This window comes from Anopheles coustani, chromosome 2, assembly GCF_943734705.1.
Source record: "Anopheles coustani chromosome 2, idAnoCousDA_361_x.2, whole genome shotgun sequence".
NCBI classification, from domain to species: Eukaryota; Metazoa; Arthropoda; class Insecta; order Diptera; family Culicidae; genus Anopheles; species Anopheles coustani.
The window spans coordinates 58,905,248-58,921,281 of NC_071289.1; the positions used below are offsets into that span (position 1 = coordinate 58,905,248).

Here is a 16,034-nt window from a genome sequence, read left to right on the forward strand (position 1 = left end):
CTGGGGCTGTCCTATCTTATCAGTACTTCAGTATATAGCTTTGATGGAAGGACTGTATAAAACTTCCACCAGAGGACACCAGCGGTGGTCAGAAGTGATCGAGTGTTACCCCTGTACGTACACAGATAGAGACGAGGCATACCAACCAGCGACAACATGAGGCAATTGTCGATAGCTTTGCTGATTTGCTTGCTCGGAGCTGGATCGTCGGTTTTCGGTAGTCCGGTTGAGGAACACCGGAATGGGCGTGTGGTTGGCGGAGAACTGGCTACCGTAGGCCAGTTTCCATACGCCGTAGGTCTGGTGACCCACGGATCGTCGATACTATTCAACGGTCGCTGTGCTGCTTCGTTGATCTCGGCAAACTATATCCTCACCGCGGCGAGCTGTGTACAGAGGTATCGATCAGCTGTGCGATCGATTATCCGGCGAAAGGTTATTTGATGAATGATACATCCACGTCCATTTCAGTGCCACCTCCGCCTTTGCCTACATCGGTGGGTTGCGAATGGATGACGCATCGGAACCGGGCCGCGAGAGGCTCCTGGTGGAACGGTTCGTGCTGCACTCGAGCTTTGTCGATGGTGGGGAGAATTTCGATGTAGCCCTGGCCCGGCTGCCGCGCAGTGTTACCTTCAGCGACCGCATTCGACCGATTCGGCTACCGAACAAGCGGCAGGTGCAGGCCACCTTCGCCGGGCAGCTTGGTACGGTGTTCGGTTGGGGCCGGTTTGGATCGGGCATAAGTAACTCGGCGGAACTGCGGTTCGCTAGGGCACCGGTACTGACCAACCTGGCGTGCCGTCTCAACCTGCCCACCAACACCATCTCCGATGCGCATATGTGCACCGATGGGGCGCTGGGTGGACCCTGCCCCGGCGATAATGGAGCACCGTTGACCATCGTCGATGCCGATGGTGTCACCACCCAGATTGGTGTGTTTTCGTTCAACTCGATCCTGGGATGTGAGTCCGATCGGGCAGCCGTATACACGCGCATGTCTTCCTATCTTGATTGGATTGGACAGAACTCGGACGTCGTGATCCGTGAAGACTTCTAACGGGGTTGGTTGGTTGAGACATTGTGATTTGTTCGGAAATAAAATAAAACTAGTGCTCGGTGTTTTGGTTTGTTGAAGAATTCATACATTTTTCACTAATTACGGAACAATGGCATCTGAATTCGCCTCAATCCAGTCCAGATAGTCGGTCACGCGCGTATGCACCGATGGCCAACCGCGCTCGCAGCCCCACGAAAAACTGTACGAATGGACGCCGATGAGTATCGTCTGCCCGTTTTCGGTAACCGTGACCGGTCCACCTTCGTCTCCGACGCAGGCTGCTCCGTCATCCGTCGAGGTGCAAATGTTCGTCGACCGCAGGTACAGTGGAAAGCTTACCAGGCAGCTCGTGTTGGTAATGACCCGACCGCGGAAGAACAGCAGACGTCGCACGGGCACGGGTTCACCGGTGCTCGATCCCGTTTGACCCCAGCCCGCAATGGTTGCTAGGTAGTTGTTGAACGAGTGGCCCACGTATAGGCGGCTCGGTAGTTGAGCGATCTGCACCCGTGGGGACAGTCCGACCGGACGGGAGAGTGTCAGGATGGAGAGGTCGTTCGAATCGAAGAAGCTGCTGTAGCTCGGATGTACCAGAACGGACGAAATCGTAATGAAGTCCTGCACCATGGTCATGTCGTAGGCGCCAAGCATGGCCGTGATGGTGCGATAGCTGGAGGGAAACGAAAGCCGTCAAACATAACAAACAGCGTCATTTTTGGTCAAACTAAATATTGAACTCCATAACTTACCCATCGACACAAGAGGCAGACGATAGAATATGCCTGAGGGATATCAACGTGCCACCGCAAAAGTACGTCCGCGATGGAAATGTCACAAGAACTCCGACCGCAAACGGAATATCGGTAGGACCCGCTTCGACGCCATTGTTGATGCGCCTCTGAGGTCCATCGTCTCCGATCAGCGGGTTGGCTGTCGAAAGTACAACCAACGTGCAGAGGATCACCACGGCCAGGAATCCAAACTGGGCCGATCGTTTCTCCATGATGATTGTACTCTGGACCGTGTGATACCTTCAACAACTCCAACGACTACAGCGTCCGTTGGTCCCGAACTGGTGCTTTATATTTACGCATGAGGGAATGGACCCTTACGGGTTTTCCCTCCCCCCGTTTCGATAAGATGATCAGACAGGTGCAATCTTGATGAAGATAGAGACAAGGGAGAAGCTTTATTATGGCACCGGGAAAACAATTTACTGGACAGTCATGTGCTCCATATTACTGACGAATGAGGGCGTCCGTGTTCAGCTCGATCCAGTTCATGTACTCGGTCAGACGGACGTGGACTGCGGGGCGACCACGCTCACATCGGGACGCCGTGAACACGTGGATACCGATCAGGAACGTCTCTCCGTTCTCTGTGACCGTCACCGGGGCACCTTGGTCGCCGATACAGGGTGCACCACCGTCCGTGGTGGTGCAGATGTGTGTACTACGGATGTTGGTAAGTGGGAAGGATAGACCACAGCTGAGGTTGGTGATGACGGGGCTACGGATGAAGCGCAGGTTTGGCATCGGTAGTGGCTCTCCGGTGTTGGTTCCGGTTTCACCCCAACCCGAGATGGTTGTGATGTAGTTGTTGAACGAATGTCCAATGTACATACGGCGCGGAGGGTTGATGATTTGAATTTGATCTAAAATAAGGGAGTTGGAGTTAACACATTGACAGATCGGTAATTGACCTTGGTTACTTACCGTTCCATCGAGGCTGCCGGGCCAACGTAAGGATTGCGATATCGTCCCTCTCCAAGAACGAACTGTAGTCCGGATGGACGCGAATGTGTGAAACCGGCACAAAGTCGGACGTACTAGCGATGGTGCTCGCACCCAACATTGCCGTGATGGAAGACTGACCATTGACGCAGGAGGCGGCCGTTAGGACATGCGTCGGCGAAATCAGGGCGCCTCCGCAGAAGTTCGTACCGGACGTCAGCGAGATCAGCAGTCCAACAGCCCACGGCACGTCGGTTGGGCTGGCGATTTGTCCATTGTTAATGCGCCGATCTGGAACGTCGGCGGCTGAGCGGATCTCCCCCGAGGCGGCAACTATGGCCGCCAGCAGTAGCGCAGCGCAAAACTTCGACATGCTGTTGTTGGTAATAACGGCAGCACAATGAGTTGCGGGGCCAGTCGGTGGGGTATTTTTCTAGAGGCTGCTCGGGAAGTCTATTTCTTTACCGCAACGAAACGATTTAGGGCTGATCGTAATCAACCAATGGCAATCTTTTGGGCTTGGTCTTATCAAGCGTGATTAGCAAAAACTTGCGTTAAGGAATCGCTGCAACAACACATCAGAAATATCACACGACAAAGGGTTTTAGCGAACGGTTGTGTGTGGGTGATAAAAGAATTGGCTGGAGTAAACAAAATCACCATCTTGTGATTCGTGGGGGAGAAGTGGTACATTGATATCCAAACAACGTCAATGATGTGATTCTATCGTAGATTAATACGATAATATACTATAAGGCGAGGTGTTTTCTGTGAGTAGGTTCTTATTTTTTGCTTATTTACTTATTATTTTCATAATACATTTTTTTAACCCAGACAGACTACATTCAATTTTAAACGATGTACAAAAACTGAAAAAAGGATTTACACAGGAAGAGGTTCTTCTACCCTCCATCTAATTTACCATTACTTAGTTTACCATCAAAGGTAAAGGTCTACCAAGCAACAGTTATTGAATAAATTGGGCGTAAAGATTATAGACTTTATTCGTATTTCTGTTTATATTTTTTATGTATTTAACTTTTCCCTACTATATTTCAAAATAATTAGAACAACCCAAATATTTTGTTCATAAGAATTTTGCAGATATTTTCTCGGTATATCTAGATATTTGAGAACTTCAGCAACGAATTTGTTAACAAAAATCTCTAAATAGTAAACTTTGAGTAACAATAAGTAGTAACAAAAACAATGAAGATTATTTCAATGGTTATCCAACGACCGATCAGAAACCGTTCATGCCTTTCGAATGCTTCGTACAATCGGTATTACATCTACAACAACATTTATAACTGGAAGAAGGCTAATTAGGTTACAAGGTCTATTTGAAGAATGAAATAGCTGAACGACGAGTGAATGTGGAAACCATTCAACACCTGCGTCTTTTATCTCGCATATGGTCCACTTTCATTAAAAGAAAAATAAACTCACAGATTACCGTGAGATTCTGCATACGCAATTAAACTCCCCCCGGGGGTGTATTGTACAGTATGATAATTTTTATTGGGCATTACAATCTTATCGAAAAATCACTTCAAGAAAACTAAGACCATGCAGGTGAAGTGAATGTTAAAACAATTGGAGAAATCCATTCCGGTAATTAGTTCCAACGTTGGAGTGTGCCACGAGAGACATGCGAGTCATTGCCTTTGGTTTGTGTTTGCTCGTTGCCGTACAGGCGGCAACGATCACCCGCCCGGAGGATATCGATTGGTCGACGGTTCGTTCGATCCGTGAAAAGTCCACCTATCCTCGTTCAAATGAAAATCGCACGCCATACGATCCACATGCCGATCGGTCCCAGCGTATCATCAATGGTGTAACGGTGGCTCGCGGTGACATTCCGTATGCGGCCGCCATCTTGATAAGTGAAGAATTTGCCACCTACTTCTGCGGTGGTGCGCTGATTTCGGAACACTTTGTCCTTACTGCTGCCACGTGTGTCGATGGGTAGGTACAGGCGGGTGGGATTTTGGTTGGAGAATCATTTCACAACTACGATTTTTGTCCTTCAGTGATAGAGAGCTTTCGATCACGGTTCTACTGGATGCGGCACAGATCAACCAAGCTGGAGAATTCATCGCAGTATCGCAGATTATAGTGCATCCATCGCCTAGCAACAACGACATCGCTTTGCTCCGATTGAATCGAGCGGTACGACTTAATGGTAAATACGATATGGTGAAGTATAAAAGTACCCTTGTCTGAGTCTAACGCTTCCCCGTTCTTTCAGACAACATTCGCCCTGTAACGCTTCCGAATCGTCGCCAGCGTGGTATGACCTTCGTTAATCAGCTCGCTTCGATCTCCGGCTGGGGCCGCACGGCGTCGAACACTAATGAGGCGCTTCCTCTGAACAATCTGCGCCTGGTGCGTAACCACGTGATGAGCAACTTCAACTGTGGCGTTTCGTTTCCGTTCCAAATCAACGACCAGCACATCTGCATCACCGGCGACAGTGGAAGTGCCTGTGCGGGTGATGAAGGTGGTCCACTAACCACCGTGGACGTCCTGACCGGGCGTACCTTTTTGATCGGACTGTACTCGTTCACGTCGTTCCTTGGATGCGGAATAGGGCGCCCATCAGTGCACACACGTATCACGGAGTATCTCGATTGGATCGAGGCAAACTCCGACGTCGTCATCATGGATAACTGGGACTAGTACTAATCCTAAATAGTCATCGATAGTTCGCCCATGAACGTTGGGAAATAAAAATAAGAATTACTGCAATCGTTGAATTTATTTGTTGCGATTTTATGCACGAATATTAGCGCCGGTGTAGATCTCGATCCAGTTGAGGTAATCGGTGACACGGGTATGAACCGCCGGCCAGCTGCGCGTACATCCGCGCGAGTACGTGTAAGAGTGGATAGCGATCACCGTCGACTGTCCATCGCCTTCAACAACCGTTACTGGACCACCTTCGTCACCCTGTAAGAAGAGAAATATGTTTGCTTTCAGAGCAGAACGATTTTCGTAATGCCTTCGTTGCATTACTCACCACACAAGGAGCGCCTCCATCGGAGGACGTGCAAACATTCGAGGAGCGCAGGTACAGCGGGAAACTGATCGTGCAGCTAAAGTTGGAGATGACTTGGGAGCGAACTGAACGTAGCTGCTGCATCGGCAGTGCCTCACCGGTGTTGGATGCCGTCTCTCCCCAGCCGCTAATCGTGGTCCAAACGCTGTTGAACGACTCCCCGACCTGGGAACGGCGCGGAAGACGTGCTACTTGAATTTGATCTAAAATGAATGGAAAGAAGTAACGTTTCACGTTAGTACTCGGGGTTCGGGATATGGTCCGGCCGTTCGTTTTGTTTACCGCCGAATCGTGGTGCGCGGCTTAAGGTCAGGATGGCAAGATCGTTCGACTGGAAGAACGAACTGAAATCGGGATGTACTCGCACATGTTCTACGAGAACGAAGTCCTGAGCCCGCGTGATATCGCTGGCACCGAGCAGAACCGTGATCGATGAATGCCCCTCGACGCACGTTCCCGACGTAAGAACATGCGTGCGGGATACCAGCACACCGCCACAGAAGTACGTGCCATGGACCACGGAAACCAGAACACCTACGATGTACGGCACATCGGTTGGGCCGACGACGACGCCATTGTTGATGCGTGAGCTCTTAACGGGCGGTGGTAGGGCCTGCACTGGCTCGATGTTCGCCAAAAAGCGATCGACAAAGCTGGACGCCCGATTGGCCTTGAACTGGGGACTCTCCTGCACTGGACGCACCTCCGCCCAGTTGATATCTTTGAGGCTCGTAATGGTCGCCTGCGTGGCGGCCACGCCTAGCACTAGCAGGACTATCGACGCTGATAGGAACTTCATCGTTACCGGACGCGACAGACTGAGCGTGGATTAGCTGAGCATGGGTGTATATATGGAGCCATCAGCAATCATAAGCATACATCCATTGTGTTGATAATCTTATCGGTACGTGGTTTCGGTTGAAGTTTAATTCATAAAGACCTCAGCTCCCCCTTTCGACGTCAGTGACGCATTCTTTCAAAAAATTGGCCCAACACCAAACAAACTCAACGGCCAGGTGTTTGCTACAACTGATAAGAGAAAGGAATGATTTATTCCAGAATTCCGTCGCACATTCGATTGTTTGTCAAATTTTCGTAAGGCTCACTGGGATCCAGTCACTGCGTCGCCGTGGCCCTCACGGCTCAATTATGGCATCCGAGTTTTGCTGAATCCAATCAAGGTACTCCGTAATGCGTGTATGTACCGACGGTCGGCCACGATCACATCCGAACAGGCCGGAGAAGTGGAAGGAATGGATACCGACGAGGAACGTACGGCCACTCTCGGAGACGGTCACTGGACCACCTTCGTCTCCCTGTGAAAAAGGAAAGGATATGATTGAAAGTTTTGAAACGAATGAACGATCAGACAATCAACTGAGCAATCGTACATTGCACGCTCCACCGTTGTCGGTACGGGTACAGATGTGCGTTCCGCGGATGAACGTGTGGGACAATCCACAGACAAAGTTGGTTGTTACGGAGTCGACGGCGAACTGTAGGGCTTGCGTGGGAATTGGCTCATTGTCACGGCGTCCAGTATTGCCCCAACCAGCAGTTGTGGCCGCCCAGTTGTTGAAGTCAGCGTTGACTTGGCTGCGGCGTGGTAGGTCCACCGGACGGATCGTGTCACGGATCGGAGCTTCGTGGGCAAGGGTCAGGATGGCGATATCGTCCCGGTTGAAGAAGGAGCTGTAGTTCGGATGCGACAGGATGCCCGTCACAGCGATAAATTCCTCGACTCGGGTCATATCGGAGGCACCTAGCAGAACAGTTAGAGTGTTGGATCTGGAACGAACAACCATTCAAATAGTCTTCAAATATGTTAGTGGCACAATTGGGTGGGATGGCCTTACCCAGAAATGCACACGGCCGCGGTGAGAACATGGCGGCGAGAGATCAACACTCCACTGCAGAAACTATGCGACGATGATCCGGAGATGAGAACACCGGCAGCCCAAGGGAACTGAGTAGGACTCGCGATCTGTCCATCAGCGATACGCGACGAGCGAACTTCGTCATCCGTTAGAGGCGGAAGTCCTTGCTTAGCCCGGATGGCGTCCGTTTGCTGGAGTGTACGCACCAGCGTCCAATCGATCGTGCTTGGATCAACAGCGATTCCATTGACCGTAGTCAACACGATGGACACTAGGAGCAGTATCAACTTCATATTGAATTTTAGCAACCCTGGTTTACTTACAGCTCTATACCACTGGAGTGTAACTGTGCGACAGGCCACCAAAGTGTGCCCATTTTATTCGTTTATCATATCTTGATCACTGAATGGGTGCTTCTGTGACGCTGTTTTCTGTGTGTCTGTGGTTCCCTTATCGATCAGCATGATAACATCATCTTGCTCCTTCCGTAGCAGTTGTTGATAAGGAAGCAAACACATTATGAAAAGACGACTTTTTTTAATGAACAGACGCGCATTTAAAGGGGCTTGTCGCTCAACATCCTGTGTGGTGATATGCTTAACTAAATTGTAACCTTGAACGATATCTCTATTTGTCCTTACATCGCTCTTGCCGAGTATGCTTGTGTTTTCGTTCAGTTCGAAGCTTTCTAAAGCTTTTCCAGCGATTGTATGCAAGTGTCGAGCTTCATCGTACATGAATCAAGTTTTTAAATACACACGGAACAAATTGTCTCAATTTTAACTCATCCTGTATTTCAACATCATAAGCGTTAGGAGTACTCATTTAACGAAATATCGAAACGCTTCATCCGAACTATTGATAGGTTTTTCGTTCGAAAATTATTCGTTTTCTAAATTTCTAAAACTAAAGCATAATTAATCACTCTCCTTTACTAGTGTTAAATGTGTTTTAAATTGTCCACCGATACTTCAAAGAGGATGTCCGATATTAAAAATCAATGCTCGAATTTTTTACATGCCCCACACGGATATGAAGGAACGTTCAAAACACCTTAGGTAATCCATCTAAAATCCAGCATTTTTTAAAACTACACATTTAAAAGTGCAACCGAGCGTTATAAAGTTCCGAGCATATGGATTTAAAAAAAACCATAGTAAATGGAAGAATGCATGATTTGGTCATACAGCTGATAAGATATTTGGCCAATTTACTTTGAGTCAACCGTTCATAAACAGTAGACTCTCGGTTGTCCGAAGCAATGAACAGATAAACCGATTCCCCAAATAATCCCCACAATGATCGCAAAACAAACAAACAAAATAATTCAAATCAACACCCACCCCTTGTGCTGGGGAGCAGTGTATCGGTTGACGACGACGAACTTGAGGTAGTGCAGGAGTTTTGTTAGTTCGGCACTGTCGTAACTTCGGACACCGTAAGTTGCGAAACTCGGAGGTGCATTTTTCAGGAGAATCCTACCTACTATGGGTTCCACAAACTCCTGAAGTCCAGATGGCTTCTCCCACGCTTGAAGTGCGCATTATACCGCACTCTGACAAGACCAGTTTTCCTCTATAACCACGAGCTAGCTGAGTTGTATGGCGGGCCGGTCATTCTGACGGTGGCGAAGGCTGGCATTATCCGTTGGATGGTGCAAGTCGGACTTATCCCCCACCAAGTACGTGCTCACTTGCTACCCGTGAGATGACGATGAGCCCAGCGAGCTCGGTGGATAGATCAAGTTTAGCAGAACATGAGGGACATCGGAAGCGACCGGAAAAAAGGAGAGAAGAGAATTCAAATCGACGTTTCAAAAAAATGTTTATAAAATACAGAAAGTGACACAGCACAGAGAAGTTTTATAGAAAGAGCCATTGATAGTCGGTGCATTTGAATGAACTTTTTTAACTTGTTTTCTAAACTTTACCATTAAATGTGGGTGCATCAATACAATAACAAAAGAATACGTGTACATGGAACTATAGTGAATTATTCTTCGTAAAGGCTATTGGCTTCGTTGTCAATATAGACGAACCGAGCTGTGTTGGGATTACGAAACTTAGGTACAACGCACGCCCCTACGATAATTGATATAGAAATTGACTGCGATTCCGTCATACCACTTGTCTATTTTGCGATTTTGCAATTCCTTCTAGTAAATACTCTTAAATGTATTTCCTCCTCCAGGGTGATGCCATGTTCGCATGACCTGGCGATGAGATGAGCCGCAGGACTTAAACAACCCATTAACGAATACAGTAGGTCCCTGCTTTACGCTAATGTTTGGGACCAAACGCTATAGCGTATGTCGAGTTTTAGCGTATTGCGGATTTCCTCTGCCATATCGTTTATACTTCATATCGAAGAGTTGACACTGAGAGGAAACCGCTTGTTTAACATATCTTCTATCCAAATCACTAATAGGTGTTCCATTTCTTCTATTAACTCATTACGTTTCCAAGTGGCCATACTCCGTTTGCAGAATTCCACAGAATATCTTTGCTTTGGATAATGGTACGCACTGTTGATTGTGGTCGTGTATTGATTCAGGCCGTGTGTAATTCAGGTCGTTGCAGTTTTAAAAACTTCACTCTACCAAACAAAGCAAAATTGACTAATCAGAACTCAAGCTGCAACGGTTAACCCTTCTTCTTCTTCTTGGCGTAACGACCTTATTGGCCATGCCTGCTCGTTAAGGGCTTATAAGACTTATATCCTATGTGTACGTGGATAGTTAGTCCTCTCGCACAGGGGAAGGTCGAGGTGGTCAGCCCTGGGCGCTCGTGGGCCGATTTTGTAACCGGAGCTCCCGCTCGGCTGTCGCGGACACTCCATATTCGCAAAGAACGATAAACGCTACGAGTTGTCATTTGTAAAAAAATCGCGTATTGCGTATTCGCGTATATCGAGTATAGCGTACTGTGGGGATCTACTGAAAAATCCATTTCTTATACGTTATCAGTGTAGCAGCCACGGCCTATTCGTTTTATCAAAATGTATTTTATCAAAATGCTACTCGTGAAAGCATTCGTTTGCAGGCTAAGATAAGAAAATCTGCGGCTCAATAGGTGTTGTATGCTATTGAGCTGAGATCTAGATGGTTTATTGTCTCATAGCTTATGTATTTACAAAAGTTCTTTTGATGACGCTCTGTAGAAGCTTTGCTGAGAAAATCTCTACAAGCCCCATACGTTGCCTCACTGTTTTACTGAATGACTGCATCCGAGTTCTGTTGAATCCATCCCAGGTACTCGGTGATACGGGTATGCACAGCGGATCGGCCACGATCGCATCCGAACAGTCCGGAGAAGTGGAACGAGTGAATGCCGACGAGGAACGTGCGGCCACCCTCACTGACTGTCACTGGGCCTCCTTCATCACCCTAGAGAAAAGACGGTACAAACAGGGTCATTTTACGAAGCACGACATACAGTTTTTGATTGACTCACGTTGCATGGGCCTCCGTTGTCGGTCGAGGTACAAATATGGGTATCGCGGATAAACGTGTGCGACAATCCGCAGACAAAGTTGGAGTTGACTGAATCGACGGCAAAGTACAGATTTGGGATGGGGATCGGTTCGTTCTCGCGACGACCCGTATTGCCCCAGCCGGCGGTCGTGGCAGCCCAGTTGTTGAAGCTATTGCCCACATCGCTGAAGCGAGGGAGTTCTACCGGACGAATCGTATCGCGGAGGGGAGCCTCATTCGACAACGTCAGAATGGCGATGTCGTCCCGGTTGAAGAAGGAGCTGTAGTTCGGATGCGACAGGATGTTCGACACCGGGATGAACTCCTCAATGCGGGTCATGTCGGATGCGCCCAAGAGAACGGTAAGCGTTGGTGATCTGCAACAAGCAATGACAATCGGTTGAACATAGTCAGATCTCATTCGCATAATGACCAGATATTTCAACACTCGTTCTCACCCAGAAATGCACACGGCCGCGGTGAGAACATGGCGGCGAGAGATCAACACTCCACTGCAGAAACTGTGCGACGATGATCCGGAGATGAGAACACCGGCAGCCCAAGGGAACTGAGTAGGACTCGCGATCTGTCCATCGGCGACACGCGACGAACGAACTTCGTCGTCCGTTAGAGGCGGAAGTCCTTGCTTAGCCCGGATGGCATCCGTCTGGTGGAGGGTACGCACCAGCGTCCAATCGATCGTACGTGGATCGACGGGACTGGAGTAGGCCACTCCCAGCACGTAGGCAGTCAACGCAAGCACAACGAACAGCTTCATAGTTACCTCTTCGCAGGACGACAAGCAACTAGGCCAGTCACCATCGTATGTTACACGTTTTATAGAAGGGCTATAACGATTGGTGCCGATTAGATTTGCCAAATCTCTACCCCACACGTTGGCCCCAAGCCGTGTTAAAACATCGTGAGACTGCTTTTGCCATCAGACACCCTTGGAAAGCCCATTTTTGCTTTCGATAAGATAGGTTACAGCTACCGTTTATCGCCTGTTACTAATAATACATTTATTGGGTGTTTAATTGATTAACAGTGATATTTGAGATTGAACGAAAGCTTTGTGTATTTGAAATTTAATTTCGGTCTATATAATGCTGTTTTGTTGTATAAAATTATTCAACTGTAGAAAATGGCAACACCGGAAACTCCGTTTCAATTATTATATTTAATAGTTTTTTTTCGTATTCGCAATGACAGAACTGCCAATTTGAGGGAAATTAACGGACTTTTATATTTTTCGATTGCTTCGAATATTTACGCACGAATGACGACGTCGGTATTGGCTTGGATCCAATCCAGATATTCCGTGAGGCGTGTGTGGACCGACGATCGGCCGCGATCGCAGCCAAACAATCCATCGTAGTGGAACGAGTGGACACCGATGATGAACGTTTCGCCCCCTTCCGTCACCCAAACTGGACCACCTTCATCACCATTGCACGGTCCACCGTTGTCAGTCGAACTGCAGATGTTGCCATCGCGGATGAAGCTGTGCGAAATGCCGCAGACAAAGTTGGACACAACTGGACCGGTGGCGAACAGGAGCCGCTGCAGCGGGATCGGCTCGTTGTCACGGTTTCCAGTGTTACCCCAACCGGCTACCGTCGCAGGCCAGTCGTTGAACGTGAACGCCGTATGGTAGCGACGCGGTAAGTTAGCCACCTGCACGGTTGGAGTCAGGTTAGCCTCGTGGGACAGCTGAACCAGTGCGATGTCGTCTCGATTCAGCAGGGAGCTATATCCTGGATGGACGATGATGTGCGAGGGAATGTTCAGCACCGGAATGATCTGCTCGATACGGGTCATGTCCGTTGCCCCTAGCAGCACGGTGAACGAGTTGGTTCTGCGTGATCCAAAATTGTCTGATTAGCACAACATCTTCAATCAACATCACCTCCCAAATCGGTTCTCTTACCCCTGTACACAGGCCGCCGCTGTGAGGACGAATCGACGTGAGATCAGGGCTCCACCGCAGAAAGATCGGCTGGATGTTCCCGAAATAAGGATGCCGACGACAAAGGGAAACTGTCCCGGAGCCGCAACCTGTCCATCGCTGATACGTCCCGATGGTGGTGTTTGTACGTCAATGGCCATGCATACCGCGATAATACAGCTGACCACCGCACACCACACGCTGGCAGTGCTAAACGCCGACTTCATGGTTTACTATTTTTTCCTTCCTTTTCTGGCTCAAACTCCGTCCGTACGATGCGCGGTCTGTGAACGCACTACGAGTTTAGATTTTCTTAGGTGTCCCTTGGTACCTCAGGGAAAGCGAGCCCCATTAAATCCCTCAAATGTTCTCCCAACCCCCCACAAACAAACGCACAAAGTGATCAGGCGAAAGGTTGCTGATTCCTTGTTTTATTACTTCTGGCACCGATAAGATACAGAGGGGTAATTTTGGGACGTACTTAATCCGGTTAAAGTGCGCCAATGACGCACTTGGTTAACGACGCACGTCTTCCTGATTCAAAGCGATGCCTTCGGTTATGTTCGAATGATGGCGTTCGAATTGGCTTCGATCCAGCTGAGGTAGCTCGTGAGTCGGATATGGACTGCCGAACGGCCACGATCGCATCCAAACAGGCCGCTATAATGGAAAGAGTGCATGCCGATGACGATCGTTTCGCCAGCGTCCGTTATCGTGACTGGACCACCATCGTCGCCCTGAAGGGAATAGGTATCAGGAAAATAACAGACGATCATGCTGGTTCAAAAAAAAAAAAAAGATTACGATTAAAGAAAACTTACGTCGCAAGGACCTCCATTATCCCCGGAGGTACAAATATGGTCGTCTCGAATGAAGTTGTGTGACAGGCCGCATACGGTGTTGCTGATGACCGGAGTGCGGATCGAGTTAAGATTAGGTATGGGGACGGGTTCGTTGTCACGGTTGCCCGTGTTACCCCAGCCGCTTACGGTGGTTCCAAACCCATTGAACGTGTTGCCCACGTGTCCCCATCGTGGCAGATTTGCAACCTGGATGTACTCATTCAGCGGCGTCGCTCGGTCCATGGTAAGGATCGCAACGTCGTCACGGTTCAACAGCGAGCTGTAGTTAGGATGGATAAGAATGCTTGCCACACCGATGAACTCCTGAATTCTGGTCATATCACTTGCCCCCAGAAGCACTGTAAGAATGGGTTGACTGTTGAGGAAAGTAAAAAAATTGATACAGGTCAGGCCTCCCAAATCAACCTTGTTGAATTGTTCCTTTACTTTGAAACACAGCTTGCCGTCGTAAGAACGTGTGTTGGTGATATCAAAATGCCGGCGCAAAAGGCATGTCTATTAGAACCCGAAATCAGAATACCGACGATAAAGGGAACCGCTCGTGGATCGGTTTCTTCGCCACCGGCTATTCGCGAGTTGGGTTCTGCCGAATCGGATGGCGATCCGATAGCAAACACACCGCCTACGGCTAAAGCGGACAACAACAGTACGACCTTCATGGTTGTTCAGTCAGCAGAGTACTGGGGTTCATGTTGAGAGTGCTTTGTTGAGCATCCGATAGAGAATTTCGAGGGAGCTGCTGCAAGATAACGATATCGTTCCATGCTTGGTTTTAAAAAGATAACTTTCTTATCCTCTAGAAGTCTAGAGGTTATCATTTTTTCAGTTGCAAATCATGAAGAGAGGCTTGCCTAGTGTGTTTGTGGTTTTGTGGAATCCCCGGTCACATGCGCCACAAGTGAGGCACTATCCTTAGCGCGGGAGATTTTACAAATGCATGTAATTCTGCCGTTGCTCGAAAGGACATCACTTATCAAACTATGTAATTAGTAGTTTCTAAATTATTTTAAGGAATATTAAAAAAAGAAAGTTACTAAAATTGATGTACCGGTGGGCCATAATAGAAACAAGCTAGACCAGTTGCAACAAGAATGTTAAATAGTTACTTTGCATTAGCATAGCAAGTTTATCGATTATGAAGACAGAGAAGTGTGAAATAGGGTAATTTTTTTAAATTCTGATTGCTATGGAGCTTCCAAATAATCTCTATTTTATCTGATATGCGCATGTGCCTTGAAACCTGCAGCGTTAAAAAGAAAAGCAAACGTTTTTTTTTCAATTTTAATATTATTTTCCAATTAAAGTCCCTTGTACAAAGCCTATTCTTAGTTTTTGTTGAATCGTTCTGCTAGGTATCAGAATAATGATTTGGGGCTTACAGAGAGTAGTATTTTCGATCCTCCACCATAGAGTTAATAGTTTAGCTATTTAAGCATGAAAATCGAGACAGCAACGTAACTTTATCGGCAAATTGGTTGTTAAGCTACCAATTTAAATTATGACCAAGGTGTTTGCAGTATGTTCAATTTATCTCGGTTTGTTTTCGCCAAGGTCTTTGAACCGGTAGTCGAAGCGGTAAACAAATTACCGGTTAGGTGCATCCATGCAACTAATTTCCTCGTAAAGTAGATTAAATGATAAATTCTTAACTTGGAAAAGTTGTTGGTCTAGAATAGACCTTGCATTTGAGAGGTCTACTGTAAAAATTGGTGAAAGGAATAAAAAGTTATTACCAACAAAGGAATCATTTATGCAAAGTTATTTGCAGCTTGTTTAATTCACCTTGGTCATTTACGCTATATGTTTAGGCTCCACCAGACGACCGCAATCTTTCGCAACAGTCGGATGTCAGATTCGCAAGTGTTTCTGTTGTTAAATAGAAACCAAAGTCATTCAACAGACATGTCGCAGCATACCATGTAACGAGCCGAAAACCGTGGGAAAATTTTTGACAGTTAAAATATTATCGATAAACATATAACAGGAATACCTCGTTAAACAATTAGCATCTTCATTTTTG

General features: G+C 47.6%; 8 protein-coding genes across 8 annotated transcripts; 2 read left to right on the top strand and 6 right to left on the bottom strand.

The window, feature by feature from the left end:
- Positions 1 to 156: 156 nt before the first annotated feature.
- On the top strand, positions 157 to 1,060 carry LOC131264726 (collagenase-like). The gene is made up of 2 exons (XM_058266995.1): positions 157 to 398; positions 472 to 1,060. Exons 1-2 carry the CDS (start codon positions 157 to 159, stop codon positions 1,058 to 1,060), a joined length of 831 nt encoding a protein of 276 aa, XP_058122978.1.
- A 99-nt stretch (positions 1,061 to 1,159) lies between these two features.
- Positions 1,160 to 3,166, bottom strand: LOC131264727 (uncharacterized). The gene is made up of 4 exons (XM_058266996.1): positions 2,776 to 3,166; positions 2,303 to 2,714; positions 1,810 to 2,091; positions 1,160 to 1,730 (listed from the first exon to the last, which is right to left on the bottom strand). The coding sequence occupies exons 1-4, from the start codon at positions 3,164 to 3,166 to the stop codon at positions 1,160 to 1,162; spliced, it is 1,656 nt and encodes a 551-aa protein (XP_058122979.1).
- Positions 3,167 to 4,444: 1,278 nt separating this feature from the next.
- Positions 4,445 to 5,475, top strand: LOC131264728 (collagenase-like). The gene is made up of 3 exons (XM_058266997.1): positions 4,445 to 4,761; positions 4,827 to 4,978; positions 5,045 to 5,475. Exons 1-3 carry the CDS (start codon positions 4,445 to 4,447, stop codon positions 5,473 to 5,475), a joined length of 900 nt encoding a protein of 299 aa, XP_058122980.1.
- Positions 5,476 to 5,568: 93 nt separating this feature from the next.
- LOC131265829 (serine protease 1-like) lies at positions 5,569 to 6,653 on the bottom strand. Its single transcript, XM_058268160.1, has 3 exons — positions 6,137 to 6,653; positions 5,816 to 6,057; positions 5,569 to 5,745 (listed from the first exon to the last, which is right to left on the bottom strand). Exons 1-3 carry the CDS (start codon positions 6,651 to 6,653, stop codon positions 5,569 to 5,571), a joined length of 936 nt encoding a protein of 311 aa, XP_058124143.1.
- A 337-nt stretch (positions 6,654 to 6,990) lies between these two features.
- LOC131265412 (collagenase-like) lies at positions 6,991 to 8,024 on the bottom strand. The gene is made up of 3 exons (XM_058267671.1): positions 7,711 to 8,024; positions 7,246 to 7,642; positions 6,991 to 7,170 (listed from the first exon to the last, which is right to left on the bottom strand). Exons 1-3 carry the CDS (start codon positions 8,022 to 8,024, stop codon positions 6,991 to 6,993), a joined length of 891 nt encoding a protein of 296 aa, XP_058123654.1.
- Positions 8,025 to 10,939: 2,915 nt separating this feature from the next.
- On the bottom strand, positions 10,940 to 11,981 carry LOC131265467 (collagenase-like). Its single transcript, XM_058267735.1, has 3 exons — positions 11,662 to 11,981; positions 11,184 to 11,580; positions 10,940 to 11,116 (listed from the first exon to the last, which is right to left on the bottom strand). The coding sequence occupies exons 1-3, from the start codon at positions 11,979 to 11,981 to the stop codon at positions 10,940 to 10,942; spliced, it is 894 nt and encodes a 297-aa protein (XP_058123718.1).
- A 491-nt stretch (positions 11,982 to 12,472) lies between these two features.
- LOC131264729 (brachyurin-like) lies at positions 12,473 to 13,378 on the bottom strand. Its single transcript, XM_058266999.1, has 2 exons — positions 13,134 to 13,378; positions 12,473 to 13,061 (listed from the first exon to the last, which is right to left on the bottom strand). The coding sequence occupies exons 1-2, from the start codon at positions 13,376 to 13,378 to the stop codon at positions 12,473 to 12,475; spliced, it is 834 nt and encodes a 277-aa protein (XP_058122982.1).
- A 330-nt stretch (positions 13,379 to 13,708) lies between these two features.
- LOC131264730 (chymotrypsin-like) lies at positions 13,709 to 14,673 on the bottom strand. The gene is made up of 3 exons (XM_058267000.1): positions 14,441 to 14,673; positions 13,973 to 14,369; positions 13,709 to 13,888 (listed from the first exon to the last, which is right to left on the bottom strand). Exons 1-3 carry the CDS (start codon positions 14,671 to 14,673, stop codon positions 13,709 to 13,711), a joined length of 810 nt encoding a protein of 269 aa, XP_058122983.1.
- Positions 14,674 to 16,034: the final 1,361 nt, after the last annotated feature.

Bases quoted from the DNA above. Each gene is read 5' to 3' on its own strand.
- LOC131265467 (XM_058267735.1), bottom strand. From the start codon at position 11,981: ATGAAGCTGTTCGTTGTGCTTGCGTTGACTGCCTACGTGCTGGGAGTG. The intron at 11,581-11,661 runs GTGAGAACGAGT...TGCTTGTTGCAG, and splicing joins GCGGCCGTGTGCATTTCTGG to ATCACCAACGCTTACCGTTC. The intron at 11,117-11,183 runs GTGAGTCAATCA...TCTTTTCTCTAG, and splicing joins ACAACGGAGGCCCATGCAAC to GGTGATGAAGGAGGCCCAGT.
- LOC131265829 (XM_058268160.1), bottom strand. From the start codon at position 6,653: ATGAAGTTCCTATCAGCGTCGATAGTCCTGCTAGTGCTAGGCGTGGCC. The intron at 6,058-6,136 runs GTAAACAAAACG...CATTCATTTTAG, and splicing joins CCGCGCACCACGATTCGGCG to ATCAAATTCAAGTAGCACGT. The intron at 5,746-5,815 runs GTGAGTAATGCA...CTCTTCTTACAG, and splicing joins ATGGAGGCGCTCCTTGTGTG to GGTGACGAAGGTGGTCCAGT.
- LOC131264726 (XM_058266995.1), top strand. From the start codon at position 157: ATGAGGCAATTGTCGATAGCTTTGCTGATTTGCTTGCTCGGAGCTGGA. The intron at 399-471 runs GTATCGATCAGC...CGTCCATTTCAG, and splicing joins GCGGCGAGCTGTGTACAGAG to TGCCACCTCCGCCTTTGCCT.
- LOC131264729 (XM_058266999.1), bottom strand. From the start codon at position 13,378: ATGAAGTCGGCGTTTAGCACTGCCAGCGTGTGGTGTGCGGTGGTCAGC. The intron at 13,062-13,133 runs GTAAGAGAACCG...TGGATCACGCAG, and splicing joins GCGGCGGCCTGTGTACAGGG to AACCAACTCGTTCACCGTGC.
- LOC131264728 (XM_058266997.1), top strand. From the start codon at position 4,445: ATGCGAGTCATTGCCTTTGGTTTGTGTTTGCTCGTTGCCGTACAGGCG. The intron at 4,762-4,826 runs GTAGGTACAGGC...TTTGTCCTTCAG, and splicing joins GCTGCCACGTGTGTCGATGG to TGATAGAGAGCTTTCGATCA. The intron at 4,979-5,044 runs GTAAATACGATA...CCGTTCTTTCAG, and splicing joins TCGAGCGGTACGACTTAATG to ACAACATTCGCCCTGTAACG.
- LOC131264730 (XM_058267000.1), bottom strand. From the start codon at position 14,673: ATGAAGGTCGTACTGTTGTTGTCCGCTTTAGCCGTAGGCGGTGTGTTT. The intron at 14,370-14,440 runs GTAAAGGAACAA...TTTCCTCAACAG, and splicing joins ACGGCAAGCTGTGTTTCAAA to TCAACCCATTCTTACAGTGC. The intron at 13,889-13,972 runs GTAAGTTTTCTT...TATTCCCTTCAG, and splicing joins ATAATGGAGGTCCTTGCGAC to GGCGACGATGGTGGTCCAGT.
- LOC131265412 (XM_058267671.1), bottom strand. From the start codon at position 8,024: ATGAAGTTGATACTGCTCCTAGTGTCCATCGTGTTGACTACGGTCAAT. The intron at 7,643-7,710 runs GTAAGGCCATCC...TGTTCGTTCCAG, and splicing joins GCGGCCGTGTGCATTTCTGG to ATCCAACACTCTAACTGTTC. The intron at 7,171-7,245 runs GTACGATTGCTC...CCTTTTTCACAG, and splicing joins ACAACGGTGGAGCGTGCAAT to GGAGACGAAGGTGGTCCAGT.
- LOC131264727 (XM_058266996.1), bottom strand. From the start codon at position 3,166: ATGTCGAAGTTTTGCGCTGCGCTACTGCTGGCGGCCATAGTTGCCGCC. The intron at 2,715-2,775 runs GTAAGTAACCAA...CCCTTATTTTAG, and splicing joins CCGGCAGCCTCGATGGAACG to ATCAAATTCAAATCATCAAC. The intron at 2,092-2,302 runs GTAATATGGAGC...GAGTTGTTGAAG, and splicing joins ACGGACGCCCTCATTCGTCA to GTATCACACGGTCCAGAGTA.